Source organism: Anoplophora glabripennis, unplaced genomic scaffold (genome assembly GCF_000390285.2).
Source record: "Anoplophora glabripennis isolate ALB-LARVAE unplaced genomic scaffold, Agla_2.0 scaffold1, whole genome shotgun sequence".
Taxonomy (NCBI): domain Eukaryota; kingdom Metazoa; phylum Arthropoda; class Insecta; order Coleoptera; family Cerambycidae; genus Anoplophora; species Anoplophora glabripennis.
The window spans coordinates 1,717,298-1,744,013 of NW_019417028.1; the positions used below are offsets into that span (position 1 = coordinate 1,717,298).

The 26,716-nt window shown below is 32.0% G+C and overlaps 2 protein-coding genes across 3 annotated transcripts in view; one reads left to right on the plus strand and one right to left on the minus strand.

Annotated features, from left to right (window-relative positions):
* LOC108910862 overlaps window positions 1-26,716 on the minus strand; it is an 83,318-nt gene that overhangs the window by 2,590 nt on the left and 54,012 nt on the right. The window contains exons 52-57 of the mRNA XM_023455829.1: window positions 6,732-7,324; window positions 2,915-3,223; window positions 2,671-2,854; window positions 902-1,058; window positions 563-644; window positions 7-166 (exon numbers count right to left, since the gene is read on the minus strand). Of these exons, the coding sequence (XP_023311597.1) occupies window positions 7-166; window positions 563-644; window positions 902-1,058; window positions 2,671-2,854; window positions 2,915-3,223; window positions 6,732-7,324 (1,485 nt within the window). The remainder of the gene's footprint in view (window positions 1-6; window positions 167-562; window positions 645-901; window positions 1,059-2,670; window positions 2,855-2,914; window positions 3,224-6,731; window positions 7,325-26,716) is intronic.
* On the plus strand, window positions 11,042-26,523 carry LOC108903411 (aminopeptidase N-like). Of its 2 annotated transcripts, XM_018705618.1 has the most exons (14): window positions 11,042-11,127; window positions 13,734-14,341; window positions 16,429-16,737; window positions 17,546-17,729; window positions 17,869-18,025; window positions 20,039-20,120; window positions 20,185-20,338; window positions 20,391-20,559; window positions 23,285-23,559; window positions 23,929-24,104; window positions 24,676-24,852; window positions 25,214-25,360; window positions 25,419-25,497; window positions 26,199-26,523. In XM_018705618.1, the coding sequence occupies exons 2-14, from the start codon at window positions 13,740-13,742 to the stop codon at window positions 26,397-26,399; spliced, it is 2,712 nt and encodes a 903-aa protein (XP_018561134.1). In that variant the 5' UTR covers window positions 11,042-11,127; window positions 13,734-13,739; the 3' UTR covers window positions 26,400-26,523. The 2 variants fall into 2 exon arrangements, with proteins under 2 accessions (XP_018561134.1, XP_018561218.1); XM_018705702.1 differs by lacking the exons at window positions 25,419-25,497; window positions 26,199-26,523 and having other exon boundaries at window positions 24,665-24,852; window positions 25,214-25,308.

Genomic DNA, 26,716 nt, shown 5'->3' on the forward strand with positions numbered 1-26,716 from the left:
AACTACCTGTGTCAAAACTACTGTAGATCCGTTGAGATTCGCTGTAACTAACGGAAATCCGGACTTGTGTATCCAGTTATCCATAATTTTATTCAAACCCAATTTGTCAGGAGTACTTGCGTTAAAAGAATTTAATAGATTTGTTGGGTTGCTGTTACCGTACTTACTGAAAGCAAAGAGAATTGTTAATTTGATATACAAATTATTCTATTTATCTTGGTTAGCTTTATCGAAGGTATTTCTCAAAAGCAATAGTAGTTATGTATATCATTTGTAAAAAATAACACACTTTACTACAGTCAATGTACGAATACATGTACTTTACAAACCATATTACGTTGCAAAACATTTGTTAAAAGGAAAGATAAATATTAAAAAAATTGGCCACTTATGAAATCAGCAGGCGTATGATTTGTAATCATGAGGATGTTATATTTTCCAAGTCTGAGTTTTTTAGGATCTAAAAAAAGTTGACTTGAACTTTCTAGGTTTGTTACTTATAACGCTAATGGTTTGTATACCTACAAATCAGAACACACTATATATAAATATTTTTACTTACAAAGTTTTTAGGTATGAGTTCAAGCCTTTTTGAAAAGTGTCCTCTGTAATAATGTTTCTAAGCATCCATATTATACTCGCTCCTAGAATAAAAAATATATTTATATATATTTATAATAGATATTTAAAAAATAGATCAACATAATTTAAATAAAAAAATGTATGAAAAACAAAGAAAAATATTTTAAAAGTTCAATTTCTTAATTATTTATTGAACTGTTGAAGGTGAAAAACAAGAATTTTAAGTAGAAGATATAACAATTACGACTTAATATTTCCTCCATATCATTTACTGGGGAGTAATAGAAGTACCTAAGTCTTAATTTTTGTTGGCACATACCCTTCGAATAGCTGACGTCGTCAAACTTGTTGCTAACTTCAGCTGCGCTGTTAACGTCGCTCGTAAGCGGCAAAGCTGAAGGAATAGCATCTGCCTGAAGAACTGCCTGCAGTTCATTAACGATAAACTGCCTCATAGTGTCCAAGTTATCATCAAGCTAAAACGGAAATACATACTATTTCAAAGAAAAATACTCAAAATTCGTTAATTAATTTACAATAAAATTATAACATTCTATATTTAATAGACTATATACAGAGTGTATCTAAATAACACCGAAAAAAGGGCGATTCTCTGATGAAAACTAATAGGGATCTTTGGTATAAAATTTTTTGAAAAAACTCTCCCCTGAAAAATTACGCCCCTCCAAAAATTAAAAAAAATGCTGTTCTTTTTTATCTTCCGTGTATATCAAGCTAAAGAAACCAAACTTGGTCAAATTTTTTTTGAAATTTTTTCAACTCAAGTATTTTTGTAAGGGGTTGAAATAATCATCCGATATTTTTTTCTTGTATTTTCTTTCACAAAATTTTTTCCTTTTAAAAATTATGTCTAAAAAGTCCCTTTCACTAACTTTTTAATCTCAAGTTTTTTCGAAAAGTTAAGGATTAAGTTAAGGGAAAAAAATGTATTGGTTATTTCAACCCCTTAAAAAAATACTTCGGGGTTGAAAACATATCAAAAAGTATAGTTTTTTTGACAGATAATGTTCACTAAGTTTGGTTTCTTTAGCTTGATATACATGGAAGATAAAAAAGTAAAACAATTTTTTTTTTAATTTTTGGAGGGACGTAACTTTTCAGGGAAACCTTTTTTCTAAAAATTTTATATCGATGACCTCTATTAATTTTTATCAGAGAATCGCTCCCTACATTTTTTCGATGCTATTTAGATTCACCCCGTATAACCGTTTATAAGTTATTACATATTTTAAATGTACGTATACAACTTTTAAGCATTAAATCAGTGATTTTGTGACAAAAATACTAGTAGCAAACGAATTGTCATGTAAGACAGTCTGTAGATATATGCTTACATGTTTTCTACTACAATTTACAATTAATTAATTTTTATAAACATTTTTATGCAAAAACGCATTTTTTTAGTTTTTTGCTTATAAAGGCTAAACTAACCAAGCAATCTGAATGCTATAAAAAACAATTTGTAGAAAATCGAAACACGTATAAAACGAGAGGTTGATCGATCCGATCGGATAATTAGAAACGAAGAAAACCCGGAAAAATCGGAAAATTTGGCGTTTTTTTAAAAAATTCACTACTACACCATTTTTTAATTTGTAGAGCTGACTCTGTGCACAAAAGTAGTGAAATGTACTTTGTATGCATAAAGCAGACGCTGTCGGACCATTAGTTTTAACACAATTGCAATTTAAATTTTTTGTTGCACTATTTTGCAAAGTTTCTGGATGCGTTGGAAGTGAAATATAAATACTACAAAACGTGTATTCTAATTTTCCTATAAATTGATGAGAAATAGGTGAAAAATTCCTCCAAACATGCTCAAAAACGACCGAGCGCGCGTACGCGATCGAGTAGGTGGGGGTCGTTAGATGAGGGGCAATAGATATATAAGGATACAATTTTGAATATTGTTATTTATAGATTAATATTATTGTAAGTGGTAATACACAATAAATAATACCAATACACGGAATCACAATGATGAGGAACCTGTGGACATTTTTGTCACAAACAGAAATTGATTGGCCTATTTGATAATAGTGTATTTGTAAATGTGTATTAGCTTACTTGGTCTGATATGAGATATTGAAAATAAGTGGCGAATCCTTCATTCAACCAAGTGTCTGACCACCAATCAAGAGTGACATAATCTCCAAACCACTGGTGAGCAAGTTCATGGGCAATTGTCGTTATAATTCGTTGCTTGGCAGCGTTGGAGGTGTTGTTTTTATCATCTAACAAATCGACTTCCCTAAAAGAAATACATACATGTTTAAAAAATCCAAAATTCAAATGAAACCGATTTCCTTACCTGAACGTGATTAGACCCCAGTTCTCCATAGCCCCAGGTGCAAAGTCTGGGATCGCCACCTGATAAGCTTGTGTATTGCCAAGATCTTCGTAATTTATACCCGTCCATTCGCTTAATAGGTCTATCAGAGCGGGTGCATATGTAGCAGCTACGCTTGTGAATTCTTTGGCACTTGGTCTGGAGAATATCTGATCGTCGTAGTCTCTGGTTTTGCCGTCACTGTTTGACACAAATTTTGATACGATGAAAGCTACTAGGTACGTGGACATGGACGGTGTAGTCTCGAATTGTGTTTGGATGTTATCAGGGCTGAAAATGTAAAATATAATCGTTCAGAGATTTGTTAACTTCGTGGCACTGAAAGTCTAGAAAAACTAGATGGAAGAAGAATTGTATTTCATATCGATATACGATAAAAATATGCTTCTTAGCTCAAAAGGAAATATGTAATAAGTTACAAGGGGATATACACTTTAAATACAAAAATTCCCCCATTAAGTGAATACGCTGTAGTCAATTTCATTCAATTTCATTAGCGCATTATGAAAAAAATATATTTTTTTAAACTTTAACACCCTGTACCTCGAATACCGAGTCGAGCAGGAAAAAAGTTTTTACGGCAAACTCGACTTATTTTTGGTAATAAATCTAGTCCTGCAATTGCTGTAGTTAAAATGAAATCACCCTGTATATGTCATTAAAAGTAGAATCAGTAACACCAAAAAAGTATTTCCAATATTTTGAGAAAAAAATGTTACGTTTAAGAGTACAAAGTAACTGGTACACTGTAGAATATTTATCAGGTAGTTTCATCCGATTTAATTCGACAAACGCCTATTTATTATTACTGTGGTTTTCATAGCGTTCTTATTGCTGTGATTTTATTATTACTGTGGTTTTCATAGCGTTCTTATTGCTGTGATTTATTGTTTGCATCAGTATTCAAAATACCTAGGATAGGCCTATATGTATAGGAATTAATGGATATTGTTTTAGTTTATGGCTAATCAAGACAAAATGCACTAGCAGCTTCTTCGCTAGAATATAGAATATTTTTGGAACACAGTAGTCTTTAATTATTTAAGTAAATGAATATAGATGAATATTTTTGATAAATAGAATAAAAAAATGTAAGGTTTAATTTTTAGGCACCTACACAATAACGATCCCATACTGGGAGATCACAAAATTTTTTTGAATTTTTTAGAACAATGAAACAAATTTCAATGAATTCTTTTAAATAATTCAGATAATGTTTTTCGAGGATTTAAGAAGAAATTAATAGCTCCAAGAATTTTAAAATATTTATAAATTTGTTTTTTATTTTTAAAATATGTTATGTTAATTATTATCATTTCAATTTACAACAGAGATAACTTGTTAATATTACAACATCAAAAAATACCTTTATCTCAAGTGTGTTAACTTCTGATCGCGAATTTCGATTATTTGAAAAAGTGATAATTAGTAATTATCGTGTTGAATTAGTCAGATATTACGCTATTAAATACAGACAGTGTTTTACGTCAATATAGGTGATACAAACTCTGGAAACCGAGTTAAATAGATTCTATAATGATATCATTATTAGTTGCTAGCCAATTTTGTTTAATATATCTAGTACATCTACAATACACTGTTTAACCATATATGTCTTAATACTAAAGATCCATGTAATTGCAATCCTGAATAAATGTTTCATCAGCATATAAAACGTTTTGGTATCTAGGGTGTTATAAGGATAATAACGCTCCGAAATCGAGCGACATCGACTTTATCCTATAACACTTATGGTATGTTATTAATTCGAACAACAACTAGTATAACATTTATTGACGTTTAAATGTTTTGACGTTAACGAAGGTTACTTATATTTTCTATTTTTGAAATGATTTATTTCCGTAGCAATACAATTATAACCTAATGGCGTGATTTCTTATTAAAATATATCTTATTTTGCAATAGTTGTCAAAAATAATACGCTGATAATAATAAAATAATACTAATTTGTATTTTTGTAAGTATTTTCCCAAAGATGTCGCATTATGATAAGTTAGTCTGGAAATATTAGATGTATTTTTTTGGAGGAATTTTCGGGTGCATATAATTCAATGACTTTATAATATACAGGGTGTGGTGTGGCTTGTATAATCTATAAAAATTAAACTACAGCTTCCTAACGATATTTGTAATAGAAAAGATTTATACGATTAAGTTCTATTTTTGATTTTTAATCTCCATTAAAATATGGAACAAAATGAAATAAAACTTACCATTTCTAAATAAAATATTGAAATTGATCCCCATTAGCGCGGAAAAGTCCATTGGAGTTAGATCGGGTGACCGAGGTGGCCACGGCACAGGACCAAACCGTCCAATCCATCGCTGAGGAAACATTTCCTTTCCTTCAAAAGTGTCGTTAGTTCTCGAGTATTGTGTGGAGGAGCCCCATCTTGAAGATAAAACATGTGTCCCAGAAGTTGTAATACCACATCGTCCAATAATTCAGGTAGCCAGTTCTCCAAAAAGTCAGCTTATGTTGGTCCATTTAATCGTCCTTCAAAGAAATAGGGACCCACAAGTACATCGCCTATTATGCCAGCTCAAACATTTACCGAGAACCAATGTTGAAAATGAATTTTCCTAATCGCGTGAGGATTTTCATAGGCCCATATGTGCATATTATGGAAATTCACTTCATCACGGGTACCTAAATATCGCCTCATCTGTTATACAAAAATAAGCAGGAAAGTTTACTTGATTGGCACATTGCCGTAAAAACCATCTGCAAAACAAAAACGCATTCGTTGATCACAATCCGGGGGTAAAATCTGTTGACTGGTTGTAGGGGTGCAACAGCTGGCGTCTTAAGATGCGATGTACGGTACGATATGAGGTTCCTACTTGCCATGCGGGTCGTCAAGTACTAATTGTGGGGTCTTCGTCAAGATTTTCGAACACTACATCTTCAACATTAAGGTTCACTTGCTGACCACGTCCTTCTCCTCGAGGAATAACACTTCCCGTATCTCGCAGCCGCTGAACGCACTCTAGGATTGTATATGCACATGGGGGGGTGACGCTGTGGCCATCGTTCCCGGTACAACCTAGTCGCCGCGAGCGTATTTTCTCCGGCTGCACCATACACTAACACCATATCGACACATTTGGAAATAGTAAAAGCATTGTTTTCTCGGTTCATTGTAAAACTAGTTTGTGCACAAATTAAAAAATCAAGCAAAGAGAAATAAAAATCTCGTTTTTAATGTAATTGGCACGCTATTCTTATTTTTTACTTTTTTATAAAAATTACACTGTCACTATCGTGGAATTACAAAATAAATTTTTTTTTTCACTTTTTAGCACTGATGGATGATGCTTAATATTTAATAATTAAGTGAATAATGAATTCAATACAAATACAAAATCAGTTGACTGCACAAATTTTTTGTCAACGTAACATAACCTTCTTTTAGTATTACTAGTATTAAATTATACCGACTTAAATTATAAGGTTGCATCTCGGGTCGCATAAAAACATTTCCGAAGTTTTTAATAAATAACACAGGGCCGGCCTTCATTTTCGTTGAATAAATGAACTTTAATTTACAAAAAAAACGGGAAGATAGAACTTTTTCGTATAAGAGTTTTCTATTACAAATATCATTAGGAAGCTGTACTTCAATTTTTATAGATTATACACGCCACACCCTGTATATTCATGATTTATCTGGTGATCAAAGACAAGCAGCGACTACTACTTCGTAAGGTAATAATTTGCTCTTATTTACTAGCAAATTGAGATCAACATACTTACCCGATTTGAAACGTCTTCTTTGAGGCCGTGTTTGATAAAGCACTGTAATCGTTTGGATGTGTAATAAAAATATCGAAAGTGGCTTTCAAACTTGGTTCGTCGAAGCACGGGAAAGCTCGTCGCGCAGCCACGGGCTCAAACTGGGTGGCCAGCAGGACGTATTCCACTCCATCCTCCATGTAGGTGCTTTTATACAAACCCTTCATATCGTTAACAGAATAAGTCCCCGTAAAATTAATGATCAGAGTGTTCTGTTTCTCCAGAGAATCCTTGGGGCACGTTAAAGTCACGACATCTGTGTCGCTATCGGCTTTTGTCACATTACAGCTATACTCGAAGTTAAGCAAAGCATCATGTATCTCTATGGTCTCGGATGAAGCATGCAGTTGTATTGTGTTAATCTTTGTATCTGTGTCTGAAAAGGTTATTTCGACAAGGCCGTCATAAGTTGTGGCTCTAGGGTCAAGCACCAGATCCAGCGAATATTTGTAAGGTGTTAGGTGTGTCGGCAGGTGCACGTCATCTGCCAACGCTTCTGATACTAGCAACAAGAATAGGATCTTGCCAAGAATCTTTAGATTATCCATGGCTACCTATAAGAAATGTATCACGTGAAATATTGGAATAACTCGTCAAGGTAAAAATGTTTTCTAGCTAACGTTTGCTTTGTTGTAGGGAAAATCGATCGAAAACATTTCTGGGTATGGAATTGATAAAAGATTAAAAAGCACTCGACAATTTTGTGTTCGTAATAAAAAAAATTGGGCGGTGTCATCAGATAGTAACCTTTAATAAATATCTAACATCTACAATGCAAAGTTGTTGTATTCATTCGAATCTAGCAGCTTATAAAATCAAACCTATTATATTATTGTTTTATTAGTCTGATATTTTATACTATTTTGAGATAAATTAAATGGGGAAAAAAGTCCTAGGACGTTATGAATATCTACAACGATCAGTGCCAAATAAAGCACCTTTAAATAGAAATTAAAATGTACTAAATATCTACTTACGCAAAAGATATGTAACTTCTTGAAACCACTACCTTATGCTTCAATTAGCATTTAATTATACCAGCAGTATCTACCAAACAATTAGTAAATCAATCTAAAATAAACGTCAGAAATGATAAACCTAAATATTGTTATTTGAAAAACACATACCTGGGGATTGAAATCATTAAATAATGTAATCTTTCAAAGAAATTACTTTTATTCTTGTTGTTATTATACAATATTACCCTTGACGAAAACTAAGAAATAAATATAGCCATGATAGATAGATCTTAGGTATTTCTATATTTATAAATATTACTAGAACAGAATTATACAGGGTGTCTCATTAATATTGCATGCAAAAAAATTCAGGGGGAGTTTCCTTGACCAAAAATAAGAAAGAAAGTTCCCATAAACCTATGTCTGAAAATGCTTCGTTTCGGAGATACAGGGTGTTGAAATTTAGAGAAAATACAAGGTTTTTACTAATATCTGGTGAATCTTAATTCCGATTTTTTTTTTATTTGGTAGGTATGTTTTTTTCGCAATATTAATGGGACACCCTGTATATAAAACACAATACTTGTGGGTAAAATGATATTATAAATGATACAGTCAAAAGTGGTGACTAGATTAATATTAATATTTGTCTTTTTTACTAAATTCCATGATCTTTTCCATACCTAGATTTTTGGTACCAAAGAACATTGTTCAACTTGATTTATAGAAAACTCTCTTGAATTTAATCTCATTAACAACAACATATACTAAATGTCAAACAAATATACCAGTTATACAATGTGTTTCATTGATGACTCATCATACTGTAATGACAGAGTGGAAAAACCTAGATGATGACGAAATGATCACTATAAAAGTTCTGAATTAAAATCTGTAAATGTATATGGTGTTTTTTTATTTTTAATTAGACGCGCTTGAATCAATGATGGAAATTAATTTATTTTTGGTATACACCAACAACAGACTATTCAAGATAAAATTCCAAATATTCTGTGTCTTTCTGTCTCCTCCGAATATTTATCCTATACATTTTTCCTACTATTTTATGAAGCATATTGAAAGTATATAAATCAGTTATAAAAACCATGCATTTATCTTGTTGGTTACATTTTCCTCAACTTTGGAATTAACAATGAAATGTGGTAACATAATTTTTTAATCACCTTTTATTATTATTTTAGAATAATGACAACAGTTAGAGCCAATATTTTTAAAATTGAAATAACAAGTTCTTATTATAATTTTACAGAATTGAAAATCCAATGTTTTAATAGAAACTTCTTTACTCATTTCGGAAAAAATATTTTTCTGAAGGTTTTCTTTTTACTTTTAAAAAAATAAGATTAATTTTTGAGTTAAATTAAATTGTTAGATCTCTAAAATAGATTAAAATAATATTTTTTCTCTCTTCTAATAAAAATGGAATTGGAATTTTAGTTTAAGGAAACGGTCCTGGAACTTCGAAATTTTGCTATCAAGTCTATTGGCCCTCAATGATATAATAACAAAAATAAAGTAATTCGTACAAATTCTTCTACAGATACCTATAGCCCAAAATAAGTTTTAGTGAACATTCAGAAATCCCCTCTATATTTACGAATGGCCCTCCTAGATGGCAATTACATTATTTTCAGTTAATCATAAAACACCCTGTACATAAAAGATTTTTAACACATTAAATAATAAATTAGTGACATCTAATGTTGAAGGCATCAGGGGTGTTATGGGATAATAATGTCCTCTACGTAGTGAATTTTGAAATAATTATTAATTGTTTACAATTTTGATCCGCGATGTAGGCACATTATTTCTATAAACTATTGTCTAAATATACGTATATGGCAATTGATTAAACAGATTTCTAAATAGTTACCATGAAATGTAGAAGCTGATATAGTTCACCTTCTTTCGTGCAAACAGAATCACAGCGACTGAAAAATCAAATCAATTTGTGGTACTAATTCGTCGTGGTTAACAGATCGAGATAAATTGATAATATTTTTGAGAGATAAGCTTACGACACATGTACTTCTAGTTTAATTAACGCCATCCAGACTTGTTATACGGTTCGTTTGTAGTTATCAGCGACTTTTATACATACTGTTTAAATATACATATATATGGCTCAAAATAAAGTGTTAATTGAATAAATTGGTAAATGTTTACGGAAAACTTTAACTTTTATGTATTTTAGCAAATGAAGAACTGCAACCAGTCATATAAAAACCTTAAATTAATATTGCAGAATGTCGTATCCGAGATCCCTGTAGTGAGAAGCGAATTTGTAACAGCCTGTATAATTTTTCTTTTTAGGTAATCAGTTTGAATCTCAATTTAAATACAATTTTACATCGATTTTTTCAATGCGTGATTTTATATATTTTTTCACTTTCTAGGAACATGTCGATATTTTTATCTTGTGTACCGCTTTTAAGATAATAACATAATTAGGTAATTATATTATTTATCTTGCCTTCAAAGGTGGAGTACCTATTAGTGATTAGTTGCTAAATCAAAGATATTTTTAAAATAACATATTGATATGTGAGACAAATAAAAAAATGATAAATCTTCTGCCGGTCCCAAAACTAGTCAAATTAGTTTAATCTTGCTAACTTTCAAAAACAAGTTCTCATGCTCAATTTTTTAGAGTACATATGTAAAAAAAATTGAGTTACTTTGATATCTATAATATCAGATAAGTAGACAGTTTAGTTTTGGTTTCCTTTCCAATTGTCTATAAATTCTATAAATTTAGCACATATTGAAAATAAATTCTTTAATGTAATGATTTATATGTAATTTACATTAATATAATTTTAATCAAGCATTAAGACAATTGTTAGGTAAAGGCGCATTCTCAAATGTGGTAACGCAGTAATAGGAGCTGCTGCAGCCAAGGTGCCACTCAAGAATTAGTTTTCCTTCCAAAATATGTATAATAAAAGTTTTTTACAGTTATTGTTATATTTATTTTTTCTTTTACGCAATTGCAAAAACATCCGATTTTTTTTATAGTGTATTTACTTTTCGTTATTATTTTATTTGAAATATTTGTACGTCTGTAAATAACAAATAAAGAATTTGATAATTTTGATTTGTCTTAAACAATGCATTTTCCTTGAAATATAGGAGAACTGTTCAAGACAAAATTAATTAATTTCTGTATATCTCTATAAAATTAACAGGAAATTTATAAAATAAAAATCAAGTCATTTACAATGAACCGTCTGTTAAGGTTATCAGGTTGTGGTGAATCTTTCTAATTGTATGATATAACCAGTATTGTATCATTGATCGTTTTATACATGTTAGAATAGCTTATGTGAAGGTACTTAGGGTAATATACAGAAAGGATACGTACATATTGACACACAGTAAGTGCAATAGAAATAGTGGCATGTTATCAGTATTTAAAAAAATATGTGAACGTAAATTCAAAATTTGTTTTTAGAAAGAATAAAATTATATAATATATCGTATTAATAATAATTATAAAATTCATATAGAACTTGTGACCTGGTCATGAGTTTATAGCTCCGTAAGTACACTATCTTTTTTTTGCATATAACGTTAATTGTGGAAAAAGATATTTTAAAACGTATTCCTATTGATAAACTCGCTAGTTGTTTGTTACAGCAATAACTATTATGTTTTATTTACTTAAATAAATATTTCAAAGTACACGTAGTAAGTGAAACAATTTTTTATTTGTAACATAAGTGGTACTATTTTTTAAATAATTTAGATTTAAGTGCAATATAATGTGAAAAACCATAGCCGTGTATTTTATACTCCAAAAATATAAATATAGGTTGATAGACATATATCAAAAAAATATAACTTAGTTTTAACCATAATCTTTTATCACAAATAATAAATTTTGAATGCTTTTCCGATTTTTAAATCCGGCATATTTTATTCAGGCATTTTCGGATTCCTTGATCGTAATCAGCGACCCCAAAAAGCCTCTGGAGCAAAATTCAGACAAATATATTGATTAGAAAAATGTGTGATTTAAAGAAGCAAGTGGGACCCTGGCCTTTGTAGGCTATTGATGATATAAAAAAAAACAGGGTTAAAAGGAACTGTTCAATCAATTTTATTGCATGAATCGTTCTAAGGGTCATTTTAGATGAAAAAACCGCGGGGTGCTATTAAATCAGAAGCTTGGAATTGAAGATAGGGGTGAAAAAATTTTTAAATATACCACGAAAACGAAGTAAAATTTCGGTATAGTTCATAGGAAAAATTTGATAGAGAATTGAATTTCTCATCGAAATGGCTTATTTAAAAAATGTAAAATTAAAATTTTATGCAAAAAATCGTTAATAAACAATTTTAAAGAAAGCAAAAAATGATTTTTTGATTTTTTAAATTTTTTAATAAAATAATTTAGTATAAACTTGAGAATTTAAGTACAATAAAGTTTATTAATAATGTATATACAGTGTGTATACACGGATGGAGTTGACAAGAGGAGAAACTCTTTTGTTTTTGACTTTATCGAAAAATGTCACTCTTTATAAAAAGTTCTGCCCCTCGAAAAAATGAGACTGTCATGCAAACATCTCAGATTAGATGTACAGGGTGCTCATAAATTAAAATATACGAAAATACTCAAGAGAGAAGTACCATTATTTATTATTTTACACATTTTTTAAAACAAATCTGTTTACAACCTCGAATAATGTCCTAATATAAATTTTAAAATCAATATTTCAATTTTTGAGGTGGAAAGAAGCTTTATATATAGAGTAAAAGTCAGAACTATACCGAAATTTTGCTTCGTTTTCGTGCTATATTTAAAAAACTACAAAAGTCACCCTTATCTTCAATTTGAAGCCTCTAATTTAATAGTATCCGGCGGTTGTTTCATTTTTAATGACCCTTCAACAAGTCATGTTATGAAAATCCTTGAACGTCTTATTTCCTTTCTTTTTTGCAAAAAATGAGCATTAAAACGTATAAAGGTAAACCCGACGAAAATCGAAAAATTGGCTAATTGTAGTTTGAACGGCCATATATCGGTCAATTTTCATCCAAAAATACTTTACAACCCCTTGTTTTGTAGAAAATTTTATCTACTTTTTTTCTATTCTAATGCCTATGCTTATCTTACTCAGAAAAAAATTAAAGGCAAAAAAGTAAAAAAAATCAGAAAATCGAATTTTTTGCTTTTTTTTCAAATTGTTTATTAACGATTTTTTTGCATAAAATTTTTCTTTTAAATTTTTTAAATAAGCTATTTCCATGAGAAATTAAATTTTCTAAATAATTTTTCCTATGAACTATAGCAAAATTTTGCTTCGTTTTCGAGCTACAATTAAAAAACTGAAAGGGGTGCATTTTAACCCTATCTCCAATTTCCACCCTCTAATTTAATAGCACTCCACGGTTTTTTCATCTAAAATGACCCTTTGAACGATACATCTAATAAAATATCTTAAACGTCATAGTTCGTTTTAAAATCCTATATTCAATAGCCTATTGGTGCTTTCCAACCCTTTGACGGATGTAGTCTATCAACTTATATTTACTTATTTTGCCAGAGGAACACATCTTCAAAGTTTGTCGACTTAATCCTGAAACACCCTGTATATGTGCTAGTAAAAAATACAAGGCTATGGATTTTCACACTGTTTTGATTTTAAGCGTGAAATTAACCCCCTCGTAGGGGTGGGTATAGATTTAATTTGCATATATTTCTTTCTAATGCTCAAAATATTATTTTTTTAAATGTTTTCTCAAGGTAGGAATTTACAAATTGATGCATTTCACCATATTTTGGGGACGTTTTAGCGTTTTACTAAAAAATGATCTGGTAAATCGGTTTTTGGGGTATGGATTTAGATTAAGTACAAAAAAAATAAAGAAGTCTATGTACTCATGTCTCTGGCACAGAACTTTTTATTTGTGGGGCTATGTAATTATTAAAACGCAGTTGTTTGAGCCCCATATTTCAATATCAGCTCCTTTTTAGGTCGTCATGGATAAAATTTACATCTCTCAAACCATTTTAATACTGTTCCTAGGATCAGTAACTTCATCGAGCTTTGAAGGTAATGAAGCAGATAACCTACCCACATACGCAGTCCCTTCGCACTATTCCCTTTACCTGACACTAGACCCTGAAGATACTACGTACAACGGTTCCGTCCAAATAGATTTCTCGGCTAGAACTACTGTAAATGACGTCATAAAACTCCACGCCTCGCCAAAAACTATAAAGATACATTCTACGCTATTGAACTACAACCATAGTTGTACAGTAACAAGCCAGGATAACGACACGGAGATCGTGATCCTTACGTGCCCAACCAAATCATTTCGGGTACAGAATACTTTAGTAATTCGTTTCCAAGGTAAGGTTATTACGGAGGACCAGGTAGGTTTGTTCAGGACGACGTACAAAGAAGACGGAGATGAGCACGTTATGCTGTCAACAGAGTTTGAGCCAGTAGATGCTAGACAGGCTTTTCCTTGTTTCGATGAACCAAAATGGAAAACAACCTTCGATATTTTCATCACTCATCCGAAAAAGTATATTGCTCTCGCCAATACTCCGGTGAAAATGCATTTTCCCATAGCGTGAGTAAGAACAGTTTCCGATATACAGGGTGTTAATGATAAGTTTTGCCAAACTTTTTTGCCTACGAAGATAAGTAGCAACGTAGATACCTACTTAAGTATCTTCTTATTTGATTATTATTAATTATCTAAAGATCAGTAAATTTTGCCAGTAGATAATGCAAATATAAAAATAAAGATATAGAAAAAAATAAAGGGAAAAATTTGCAAACTCATGGCGAAGTCTAGCAAAAGCTATTCACACTCAACCAAATGTATGCGAAAGCATGTAATTTCAAAATACATAAAAAACAACAGACAATCGCTCAGAAAAGAATCAATAAGACAATTAAAATAAAATACAGTTACCTAACAATAATCAAAAGTTTAAAATAAGAATCCTCAACTATAAACTATAAAATCAGCTGCCCACTCAATAGATATGATTTAAATTTATACTTGAATTTGTTAATATTAAAAATTTTAAATTTATCAGGAAGAGAATTGTATAAAGTGATAGAATTATAAGTAAAACATCTTATAAATAGGGCACTACGATGATGTGGCATTGTAAGGTATTTTTAAATCGGATATTCCTCGAATTAACATTAGAACGCTTAACTTTAGTTTTTAATGAATAATAAGAAGGAATGGTTAAAATTTTATGCACAAGATTTCCAAGATGGTGACGTCGATGATCCTCCATGTTGAGCCACTTGATTTCTACAATTTTGTGAGAAATATGATCCAATTTTCTTAATTCATGTACAAGTCGACAACATGAATTTTGAACTTTTTGAATTATATTTTTTTTTGTACACTAAGGCATGGACTATAGATATAATCACAGTATTTAAAATAGGAGAGAACAAGTGACTCACATAACATAATTTTAAGTTTTTTATTCAGAATATGACGACTACTATAAATTAATCTAAGCGAAGAATAAGATTTTTGGAGTAATGTTTTCACATGCTGACTGAATCGTAAGTTACTGTCAAGAGTCACTCCCAGATTTTTTACACCGTCAGTAATAGGAATTGGAATACCATCAATTATAATATTAAAGTTGAGTCTTAATATTTCTACCTTTTTCTTAGTACCAAAAAAAATTATTTTTGATTTGCTAGAATTTAATTTTAAATTATGTTCATAAGATAATTGCCTTACAGTTTGTAACTCAGAGCTGTCAATATTGCATGCTTGCTCTAGATCATTAATATCAAAATGATAATATAATTGAGTACCATCAGCATAAGCTTGTACTTTACATTGTTGAATTGATTCTAAAATGGAAGCAGTGTAAATTATAAAAAGTAAGGGACCCAAAATTGACCCCTGGGGTCAACACATACCTGTTGAAATCTTCCATGTAAATAAGAATTAATAAGATCTAAAGTCGGTTCATCAAACCCATAGTACTGAAGTTTAGAACAAAGAAGCTTATGATTATTTGTGTCAAAAGCTTTAGAGCAGTCCAATAAAACTAAAGCACTAACTAGTCCCCTGTCCTGTGCTTTTATTAAATCATCAGTGATGGTAATTAGAGCAGTTGCGGTACTATACTCTTTCCTGAAGCCACATTGCGATTGAGGTAAGAGACTATTATTTACAAAAAAGTCATAAATTTGATTATATATTTTAAAAACATTTAAAATTATTTGAAAAACCAGTGACGTACGATTTTTTTCGAAATAGGTCCCCTACTCCCTCAATAACTACGCCACTGGAGGTATTTTGGAGTAAGTTATCCATGAAAAAATGGTCCCTACTAAAAAAATGTCATCCCCCAAATTTTATCACTAAATATTTTGCTAGAAAGTTACAGGAAAAATCATATAAATATTTCAACACTGTATCTCCGTAGGGAAGCGTTGATTATTTTCATCGGTAGAATATGCTATTAAAGTTTGACAAAATTTGTCATTAACACCCTGTATAAAAGTTTGTACGTTCCGATAATATTGCTACAAAACGCTTCAATGAGACACCATGTGAAAACAAATTATAAGGATTACCAAACTTACCAAATTGGGGGTCACATTGAGTGTTACATGATGACAATATTATAATAATTAGTTCTTGCCTTGATTCTAACTAAATTCCAGTCCCGATCGGATTCAAACGCAATTTCAGACTACACCTTTGATGTCTGTATACCTACTAGCCTTCGCTGTTTCAAAGTTTGTGTCGAGCTCCGATAATGGGACAAGAGGGTATGATTATCGCGTATTCACTAGACCAGGTGCAAAAGATTTTATATCTGTAGCTGTGACTTATGGCCCTATTTTGATTAATCTTCTGGGCAACTGGACAGGCATTGCTTATAAAGATCTTGGAGATACTCAAGCGTACCAAATTGCCATTCCGAATGTCGACGATGGAGCTATGGAAAATTGGGGTCTGATCACTTACGGGTAAATATTTATATATTATTTTACTGTTGAAAAAATAACGGCAGCTTGTAAGAAAATTACTCAAATTTAAATTGTAGTTTGGTTGAATACCATTTAATGTAACAATTCTCATAATTTTATTTTCAAGGTGTCCTTAGTACAAGTGTATTACGTTTCATATGTGATATTGAAAATAAACAAAAAGGGTCTATACAAAATGGGTCCTAAATTTCTATAAAGAACAATTTAGAACTTTGAAGATAAAAGAAATTATAATAACTCCTAAGTGGCATCTTATTTTAAACAAAAATGTTACAATAAGAAACCATTTGTAATCTGAGTAACGCTTGTCATACACTTGGTCATTTGTTGAGGTGTCCCAGCTTGTTTTAGATACTGGTAGTGTTATTCTTTACCATGGACAAGGACCTCAGCAACAATTTCGCATGCGGGTAGAAGAGCACTTCATAATTCCGATGCAGATGGAAGAATTGCTTATTAAACTCTTCATCGTTGATTGGACCTGGTATCAGATTTAGATCTTTTATGTTTCATTCAATTTTTCATAATTTGTACGAACGCTTTAGTTACTTTTCGATAATTACAACCCTAAGGATAACCAGTAAATATCTATCCATAAAGGTACTACTGCCATGTCAAACTTTTTGCATCTTTCTTAAATATCTTTAAAACCTAGGAGTATCTCGTGTAGGATCTATGCGTTTATTTTATCGTGTTCTTTTACATATTGAGCATGTGGTACTTGTACAGTGGACACCTTGTGTCCACCTTGTGTCCAATCTGTATATAAAGATCTGTGACTGTTCAGAGAAGTGGATTTGTTGGATGAAAAGGAAATTACCTCCAATTCCGCTAAACAGGACATCATAGCGATTATAGCTCACGAGTTAGCTCATCAATGGTTCGGGAACTACGTTACTATGAATTGGTGGTCGAATATTTGGTTGAATGAGGGGTATGCTACCTATTTTCAGCACTACATAGTGGACCAGGTAAGTCTAAGCAAATAATAACTTAATTTTAAGGCAAATGTAGCCAAAGTTTTAATATTATCATTACAAATTTATTTACAGCTGCATCAAGTATTGTATACTCGTATAGTTACTTCTACTAAATGTTTCGTATTTTCAGCTTGAAGACGACTTGGAGATGATGAAGCAGTTTGTCGTCAACATAATTCAACCTGTCCTGGAAGTAGATGCAGTGTCTGAATCTTTGCCGCTTTCTAGTGATGTGAACAATAGAGCAGACAGCGAAGACAAATTTGATGATATAAGCTATTCGAAGGGTAAGTCATCCAAACACCAACTTTTCCTGTAACTCTACTCAGTTTAACATCTTTTTACCACTTTTAAACAACGATATACAGTACGCGCCTAAAGTATGGAATAAATTCAGTAAAACTGAAACAAATTTTTTTTGGAGAAAATCCTCGAACAGGTCGATTTTTAATTTAAAAAATACATATTTTAGCATAAAAGGCGATTTTCAACCGTCATTTGTTTTCGAGTAATGACGTCATCGACATTTTTTTTAAATAGCAACCCCTATTTTTTTCTTGATTCTGAAAGATTGTTTCATTGTCGATACGACAGTATTAAAATGTTGCCATCTTACATAGGAAAGTTTTCGAGTAAATGACGATTGAATGTTAGAAACTTAAATTTTATTCATTAAAAAAAACAATTCCTATGACAAGGAAATACAATTCATTAAGTTTTCTACCTAAATTAAGTGTTCGAATTGCCACCCACCGACTTATTGACAATACGCAAGTCTGTGTAGAAATTCTTCTTGCACATTATGAATTATTTTTGGGGTAACTCTGTGTATTTCATCTATAATAAAATTTTGGAGTTCTTCTAAATTATGTGGTCTATTAACGTACACTTTGGACTTTAAGTAGCCTCCTAAGAAATAGTCCAGGGGTGTAAGATCTGGGGATCTTGCGGGCCATTCTATCAGTCCTCATCTGCCGATCCACCTCCTAGGAAAACAATTGTCCAGAAAATCTCGAACAGGGCGCGCATAGTGCGGAGATGCATCGTCTTGCTGAAACCATATGGTGTCATCAGGAATATTAGGGTCATTATCATTAGGAAAAATTACTGTTAGCGCTGGAACAAAGTCATTTTGTAAAAGCTCTAAATATTTTTCTCCTGTCCCTTCAAAGAAAAAATGCCCTACTATTCTGTTGTCAACTATTCCAGCCAACACATTTAATTTCTGTGGGTGTTGGGATGTGTCTCTGCCATCCAATGAGGATTTTCCCGACTCCAATACCTGTATGTTTGATGGTTCACTGTACCATTGAGACAAAACGTGGCCTTGTCTGAAAAAAGTATTTGCCAGTGTAAATCTCTATTTACATGGCATAAATCCATCATAATTTCACAAAAGTGTAAGCGGCGGTCGGAAAATCGTCTTCATTGAGTTCCTGCACAAGTTGAATTTTGTAGGGATGATATTTTTCCTTCCTCAGAATACGTAGCACTGTGATCTGACTAATTTCATTGTTTACTGTAACCAATCGTGAAGTATTATGAGGATAATCTACCATATTTCAAAATGTTCTGTTTGTGATCTTCACTAATGCTTGGACGTCCAGATTTTAGAATATCTACAACATTGCCAGTTTCTCTAAATTTAGATTCTATCTTACTGACTGTTGATTGGCTGCGTTCTAGTCTTATCCCCGCATCCGATAAGAATTAAAATTTCAATTCTTTGTGTGACAGTTAAATGTGCCATAATACTTAATTCAACAATAATTTTTATATCGCTTACAATACTTAGAAAGTCGGTATGACAGTGACACTTTGTAAAGATATACACCTACGTGACCCATAAGAAACTTCAAGCAAAAACTAAATTTAATAACGTTTTTGCTTTATTTTAATTGAATTGGGTTTTCTAACGTCATCGTCATTTACTCGAAAACTTTCCTATGTAAGATGGCAACATTTTAATACTGTCGGATCGACAATGAAACAATCTTTCAGAATCAAGAAAAAAATAGGGGGTTGCTATTTAAAAAAAATGTCGATGGCGTCATTACTCGAAAACAAATGACGGTTGAAAATCGCCTTTTATGCTAAAATATGTTTTTTTTAAATTAAAAATCGACCTGTTCGAGGATTTTTCCCAAAAAAAAATTGTTTCGTTTTTACTGAATTTGTTCCATACTTTAGGCGTGTACTGTATGTTGAAGGCATATTGTTACTGTTCTTACTTATTCAGGTTAACTCTAATGTTTTTATTACGTTTTCATTTTACGAGTACTTATTTTTTGGGTTTTTAGGAGCAAGCATAATACGGATGCTAAGGAATGTTATTGGAGAAGCTGCTTTCAGAGAAGGAATTCGATCATACTTGTCAACATAGTAAGTATGCATTTGGCAAATTATTGTCATTACATACTCCAAAAATAATCCCTCCCAATTTCAGTAAATACAACAACACCCACCCATCTGTTCTATTAAATTCTTTCAAAACAGAGACGCCCTTAGGCTTGGACAAAATCATGTACAACTGGATATACAAGGCTGGATTTCCATTAGTTACAGCGAGACTAAATGGATCTACAGTGACTCTTACCCAAGTAAAAATGTGAAACGTTATCTGTGAAAAGGGTTATTGTAGATAATTTTTAGGAAAGATTTGATAGTTCTGAGTCGACGCAGTGGTATATTCCCATTACTTACACAACTAAAACTGAGAGCAACTTCAATGACAACGTTAAGGGTTGGCTAGTCCCTAATTCTACGTTGGATATTGAGTTGGAAGATGGATCATGGATAATATTGAACATGCAACAAACTGGTAAATATATAATACATAACTGTCTTCACATTTGGCACGTTATATACAGGGTGTCCAATTAATATCGCGAAAAAATTCAGGGGAAGTTTCCTTGACCAAAAATAAGAAAGAAAGTTCCAATGAACCTATGTCCGAAAATGCTTCGTTTCGGAGATACAGGGTGTTGAAATTTAGAGAAAATACAAGGTTTTTTACTAATATCTGGAGAACCCTAATTCCGATTTTTTTGAAATTTGGTATGTTTATTTATAAAAACGGTACACGTCTTCTGACGTAATTTGATTTATTTTATCTATTCCAGCTGCGTCCGGGGACTCACTCCTATTGATATTAATAAGTAAACATATGAGACGTCACTGCTTTTTCTTAGGTGTCATATATTTTTCTAATTATGCGATTAAAAATACAACTTTTTTTGATATCTTGCTTCGTTTTCGAGCAAAAAATTAATATCCTTCCATATGCACATTCTTAAGGGAAGTAGAAAACAAAACTAAACAGCAATGATATGAAAAATACTTTACATACACAGGCGTTACAACGGTTGTTGAAAATGTGCACATTCAACTCTAATATAGGCATATATCCTACGACACATTGATTGGCGAACCCGTTCAAATATTCCGGCTGTGTGTCTAATTGTTTCACAGGATGTGACAATGCGGTTTCTTAATTCGTCTATGGTTTGCACTGGAGTCGTATAAACCAAATGTTTGAGGTAACCCCAAAGGAAAAAATCCAACGAATTTAAGTCGGGAGACCTCGGGGACCAGGGTTGAGTGCCTCCTCGACCTATCCAGCGATTTGGATAGATATTGTTAAAATATTCACGTGCAGCTAAATTGAAATGGGGTGGAGCGCCATCGTGCATAAAATACATTTGCAACCTTAATGACAATGGGATGTCTTCCAAAAGTACGGGCAATTCATCCTCAAGAAAACGGCGATAAACATCTCCAGTAAGTCTCGTGGTAAAAAAATGGGCCTATTAAGTGGTCTCCCACAATTCCGACCCATACATTAAGTGAAAACTGGTGCTGATGACGGCCTTCTAATATTGCATATTGCATTGAGGATTTTCCCCAATTTTTGTCGTATCCATCGACATAAATCTAATCTTAACGGAAAGTCAGTCGGTAAAAGCGCCTGAACCCGTTGGTAGTGATAAGGATATAGAATATTATTTTTTAAAATCCTGAAAATTGTAAAACGACTTGTATTTAAATTTCTAGCAATCTGTCTGGTACTTGTTGTTGGAGTGTCCTCAATTGCATCTACATCTTCCTCCAACTGTAGGGTTATTGCTGTGCGGAGTCGCCCGTTTCCTGCGGTAAGTTTTCGAAAATTTCCAGTTTCACTAAGACGTTGATGAGGAATTATACGATTAGGGTATTTCTGCTCATAGAGGCGCCTGACGGCTAATGCATTACCGCTGGCAAGGCCACAAAGAAAATGCATATCGCACATTTCACTATTTTTGTAATTCATTTTGACAAGCAGGAATTGACAACTACATAGTTCAAGTACTTATTAAAGTCACACACTTAAGCTATTAATTTTTTGCTCGAAAACGAAGAAGTATTTGATATCGCATAATTAGAAAAACATATGACACCTAAGAAAAAGCAGTGACGTCTCACATGTTTCCAGACGCCGCTGGAATAAATAAAATAAATCAAATTACGTCAGAACACGTCTACCGTTTTTATAAACAAACATACCAAATTTCAAAAAAATCGGAATTAGGGTTCTCCAGATATTAGTAAAAACCTTTGTATTNATTGCATTGAGGATTTTCCCCAATTTTTGTCGTATCCATCGACATAAATCTAATCTTAACGGAAAGTCAGTCGGTAAAAGCGCCTGAACCCGTTGGATGTTATTTAAAATCATGAAAATTGTAGAACGACTTGCATTTAAATTTCTAGCAATCTGTCTGGTACTTGTTGTTGGAATGTCCTCAATTGCATCTACATCTTCCTCCAATTGTAGGGTTATTGCTGTGCGGGGTCGCCCGTTTCCTGCGGTAAGTTTTCGAAAATTTCCAATTTCACTAAGACGTTGATGAAGACGGGTGAAGATAGTATGATGAGGAATTATACGATTAGGGTATTTCTGCTTATAGAGGCGTCTGGCGGCTAATGCAATACCATTGGCAAGGCCATAAAGAAAATGCATATCGCACATTTCACTATTTGTGTAATTCATTTTGACAAGCTGGAATTGACAACTACACAGTTCAAGTACTTATTAAAATCACACACTTAAGCTATTAATTTTTTGCTCGAAAACGAAGCAAGATATCAAAAGAAAGTAAAAAGACAAAAGAGTTGTATTTTTTATCGCATAATTAGAAAAACATATGACACCTAAGAAAAAGCAGTGACGTCTCACATGTTTACTTATTAATATCAACAGGAGTGAGTCCCCGGACGCCACTGGAATAGATAAAATATATCAAATTACGTCAGAACACGTCTACCGTTTTTATAAACAAACATACCAAATTTAAAAAAAATCGGAATTAGGGTTCTCCAAATATTAGTAAAAAGCCTTGTATTTTCTCTAAATTTCAACACCCTGTATCTCCGAAACGAAGCATTTTCGGACATAGGGACTTTCTTTCTTATTTTTGGTCAAGAAAACTCCCCCTGAATTTTTTCGCATTATTAATGGGACACCCTGTATGTTTAATTTATTTAATCTAAGCATTATAATCCTGTAGGATACTATAGAGTCAACTACGACGATATATTGTGGCAACGGATCATAGAAGCCCTCAAAAACGATAGAAATAGTATTAACGTTATAAATAGATCCCAATTAGTTAATGACGTCTTCAATATTGCTAGAGCCGGAGGTGTTAGTTATAGAACAGCTTTCCATTTGGCTGAATATTTAAGGTATGAGACCGAATACTATCCCTGGGTTTCTGCATTTAATGCTATCTCTTTCATATCTGGAAAACTTGCCGATAATAAAGCTGAAAGATTACTGCAGGTACTGAAAATTATATATGAGATTTTTATTGTGGATGTAATTCCCCTTTTTGAATGACAGAATTTGTTTTCCTTTCAATATTTGTAGAAACTCCAACAAAATGCCCAGGGTTGTTCATAATAAAAATTTCATTTATCGATCTGTAAATATTAGAATAGAAAAACATGATTATATTACAATAAGAGAATTTGGTGTTCGGCCAAAATTCTGGAGAATTAAAAAACCATTAAAAAAATGTTTTAATTTTGGTATACGATACGACATAAACACTGACAATAAACTCTTGATGTCAGGATTAAAGAACCTTGACTTTTATTTTTTTTTAATTTACCGCTTACTAGCTAACTTAACATAAAAAATCCATTTCAGTTTCGAATTCTGTACTGGTTAAACAAAGCATTTCCCCCAAACAACCCAAATACCGGAACAAGTCATGTCGACAAACTTAAAGAAGTTCTTGTTTTGGATTGGGCCTGCAAACTTGGACAAGAGCAGTGCATAGCATATGCTAATGAAACGTTCCAGAAATATAAGACTAGTTATAGGTAAGCATTTCTTTTTTTAAATTTTCTAGATCTCCTTTATACAGGGTGTCCGGAAAGGCCATGTCAGAAATGAAGGGGTATACAGGGGAGCTCAAAATTGTTGTAGTACTTCATAAAACATTTTTTCCTATCGGGCTTCGTTGTGGAGTTATTCGTCTTCAAAAATAGAAGTTTAACAATAACTGTTAGGAAGATCATTAAAAAACAAACGAAGTAGTAAAGGCTCTAGGACTGATCCCTGTGTAACGTCAAAACTTATCTTCAAATTTTAATGTTATACCTCCAATTTTTACAAAATGTCCTGTATCTATTTGCAGGCCAATTCAAAGTATATTCAAACAAATGACTTTTATCTAAAGGCGAGTTGGCCTAACTCGTAAAGAAAGTTGAACAAAGTTACAGATTAATCAAAAAATTATTTAATTAATTTAGAATAAATATGAACTATGAACTAGATATTCTGTAACATATTAACTACTATGGAAAACTGAATATTCACCCAAGTACAGACCATTAATTTTCGGTCAGTTTATAGACTAGCAAACATTTTCTTTTCGAAGTTTTCTTCTAGCCTCCCTGACAACAACAAAAGGGAAGTGGTATTTTGCTATGGATTGCGGAACAGCTCACATCCAGCTGATGATTACAATTTTCTATTTAAACTTTACAAAAATTCTACATCGCCTCAGCAAAAAATTGATATATTATCTTCTCTGGGATGCACGACAAATACCGACCTACTTTCCAAGTAAGTATATCGAATTAATATTTCTACTTAAGACATATTTAATTGAACCTCTGGTGACATCAGTCAAGTGAACCTGGTCTGACCGCAATTTTAAACAGAAATTATCAAAAATTCAGATTCAGAAATTGAGAAAGTTTTTTAAATATGTGGTAAATAAAATTAACCTGATCTTAACCTTATTTATATATTTACATATTGTTCGGTTAAATCTAAAACCTGATCTAACTTCACTTTATTTGACTTATAGATTTAGCTTAAGGTATATTTGTAATAATTCTAATTTAATAGTAATCCCAATGCTCTAATAATTTCTAATTGTAGTAAGTTCGATTGTTTCTATTTTATTTTCTTTTTGCAACAGATACTTGACTGAAACTATTAAGAAAAACTCACCCATAAGAAAGCAAGACGCCATCTCGGTATTCGAGACCGTTTACACAAAAAGCGATGTTGGAGTAAATGTATCCTTGACTTTTCTAGAAAATAATTTGAAAAACATTACTGCCAGGTAAGAAACTCTTCCAAAAAGAAATATATGTCTCACAATAATAACCTTTCCTTATTAGGTTCCAAGGAACGGACACCCTACCAACTGTATTACTCGGATTAGCTGACAGAGCTAAGACAGATACTCAGATTAAACGGGTATGTTTAAATGTGGATATGTTTATTAAACGGGCTCAATAAGAAATACAATAATAAACAATAGACAATAGACGAAAGACTATAGATAATAGACGATAGATGATGGATGATACATGATACACGATAGACTAAAGAGGATACACGACAGACAATAGACGATAGGCAATAGGTAATAGACTATAATCAATAGACAATAGACAACAGACAATAGACGAAAGACCATAGATAATAAACAATAGAGGATAGACGATAGATGATACACAATAGACGATAGACAATAGACTATAGGCAATAAACAGTAGATGATATACAATAGATAATGGACGATATACTATAGATGATAGACGATATACGATAGATGATAGACGATACACAACAGACAACAGACGATATGCAATAGGCAGTAGACAACAGACTATGGGCAAAAGACGATAGACAATAGGCAACAGACAATAAACAATAGACGATAGACGATAAACGATAGAGGAAAGATGATACACGATAGACGATAGAGGATATATGACAGACAACACACGAGAGGCAATAGACAATAGACGAAAGACTATAGATAATAGACAATAAACGATAGATGATACACGATAGACGATATAGGATAAACGACAGACAATAGACGATAGACAACAGCTTTCCAAAACTACTTTTTATGGACATTAATAATTTTTTGTTGCCATTTTCTTTAGATTGCGCAGATTTTTAAAAACTGCCGCAACATAGGAAACGTCAAAAACATTCGTGAAGATTTTGTCTCCATTATGGTCACCAATAGATTATGGAAAAATAAGTACGCCACTGAAGTCAAGACAATTTTACAGGAACCCATTGTAGACACAGGAAATATTGTTAAACCATCAAATTTGTTTATATCTGCAAAATCTGTTTAATTTTTAAATACAAGAATATTAAACAAGATCGTATGATCTATTACCTTAAATTTTATTTAGAACTGTTGTAGGAGTAAACTATATTCTAATAATAAATAATTGTATAAACCTTCTATTAGGTGAGTCAAATATAAACTTTTATATTTATTGTAAAAAAATAAAAATTACAAACTTGTGCACTATTTTCCCGTACATAATTTCCTATTAGGGAAATAGATTATTTCCTGAAAATAGAGAGCTTGTTCATCTTAAAATAACGTTAACAGCCAATTGTGTAGGATATCTTTCATTCAAGAATGTCGAAACAAACGGAGGTG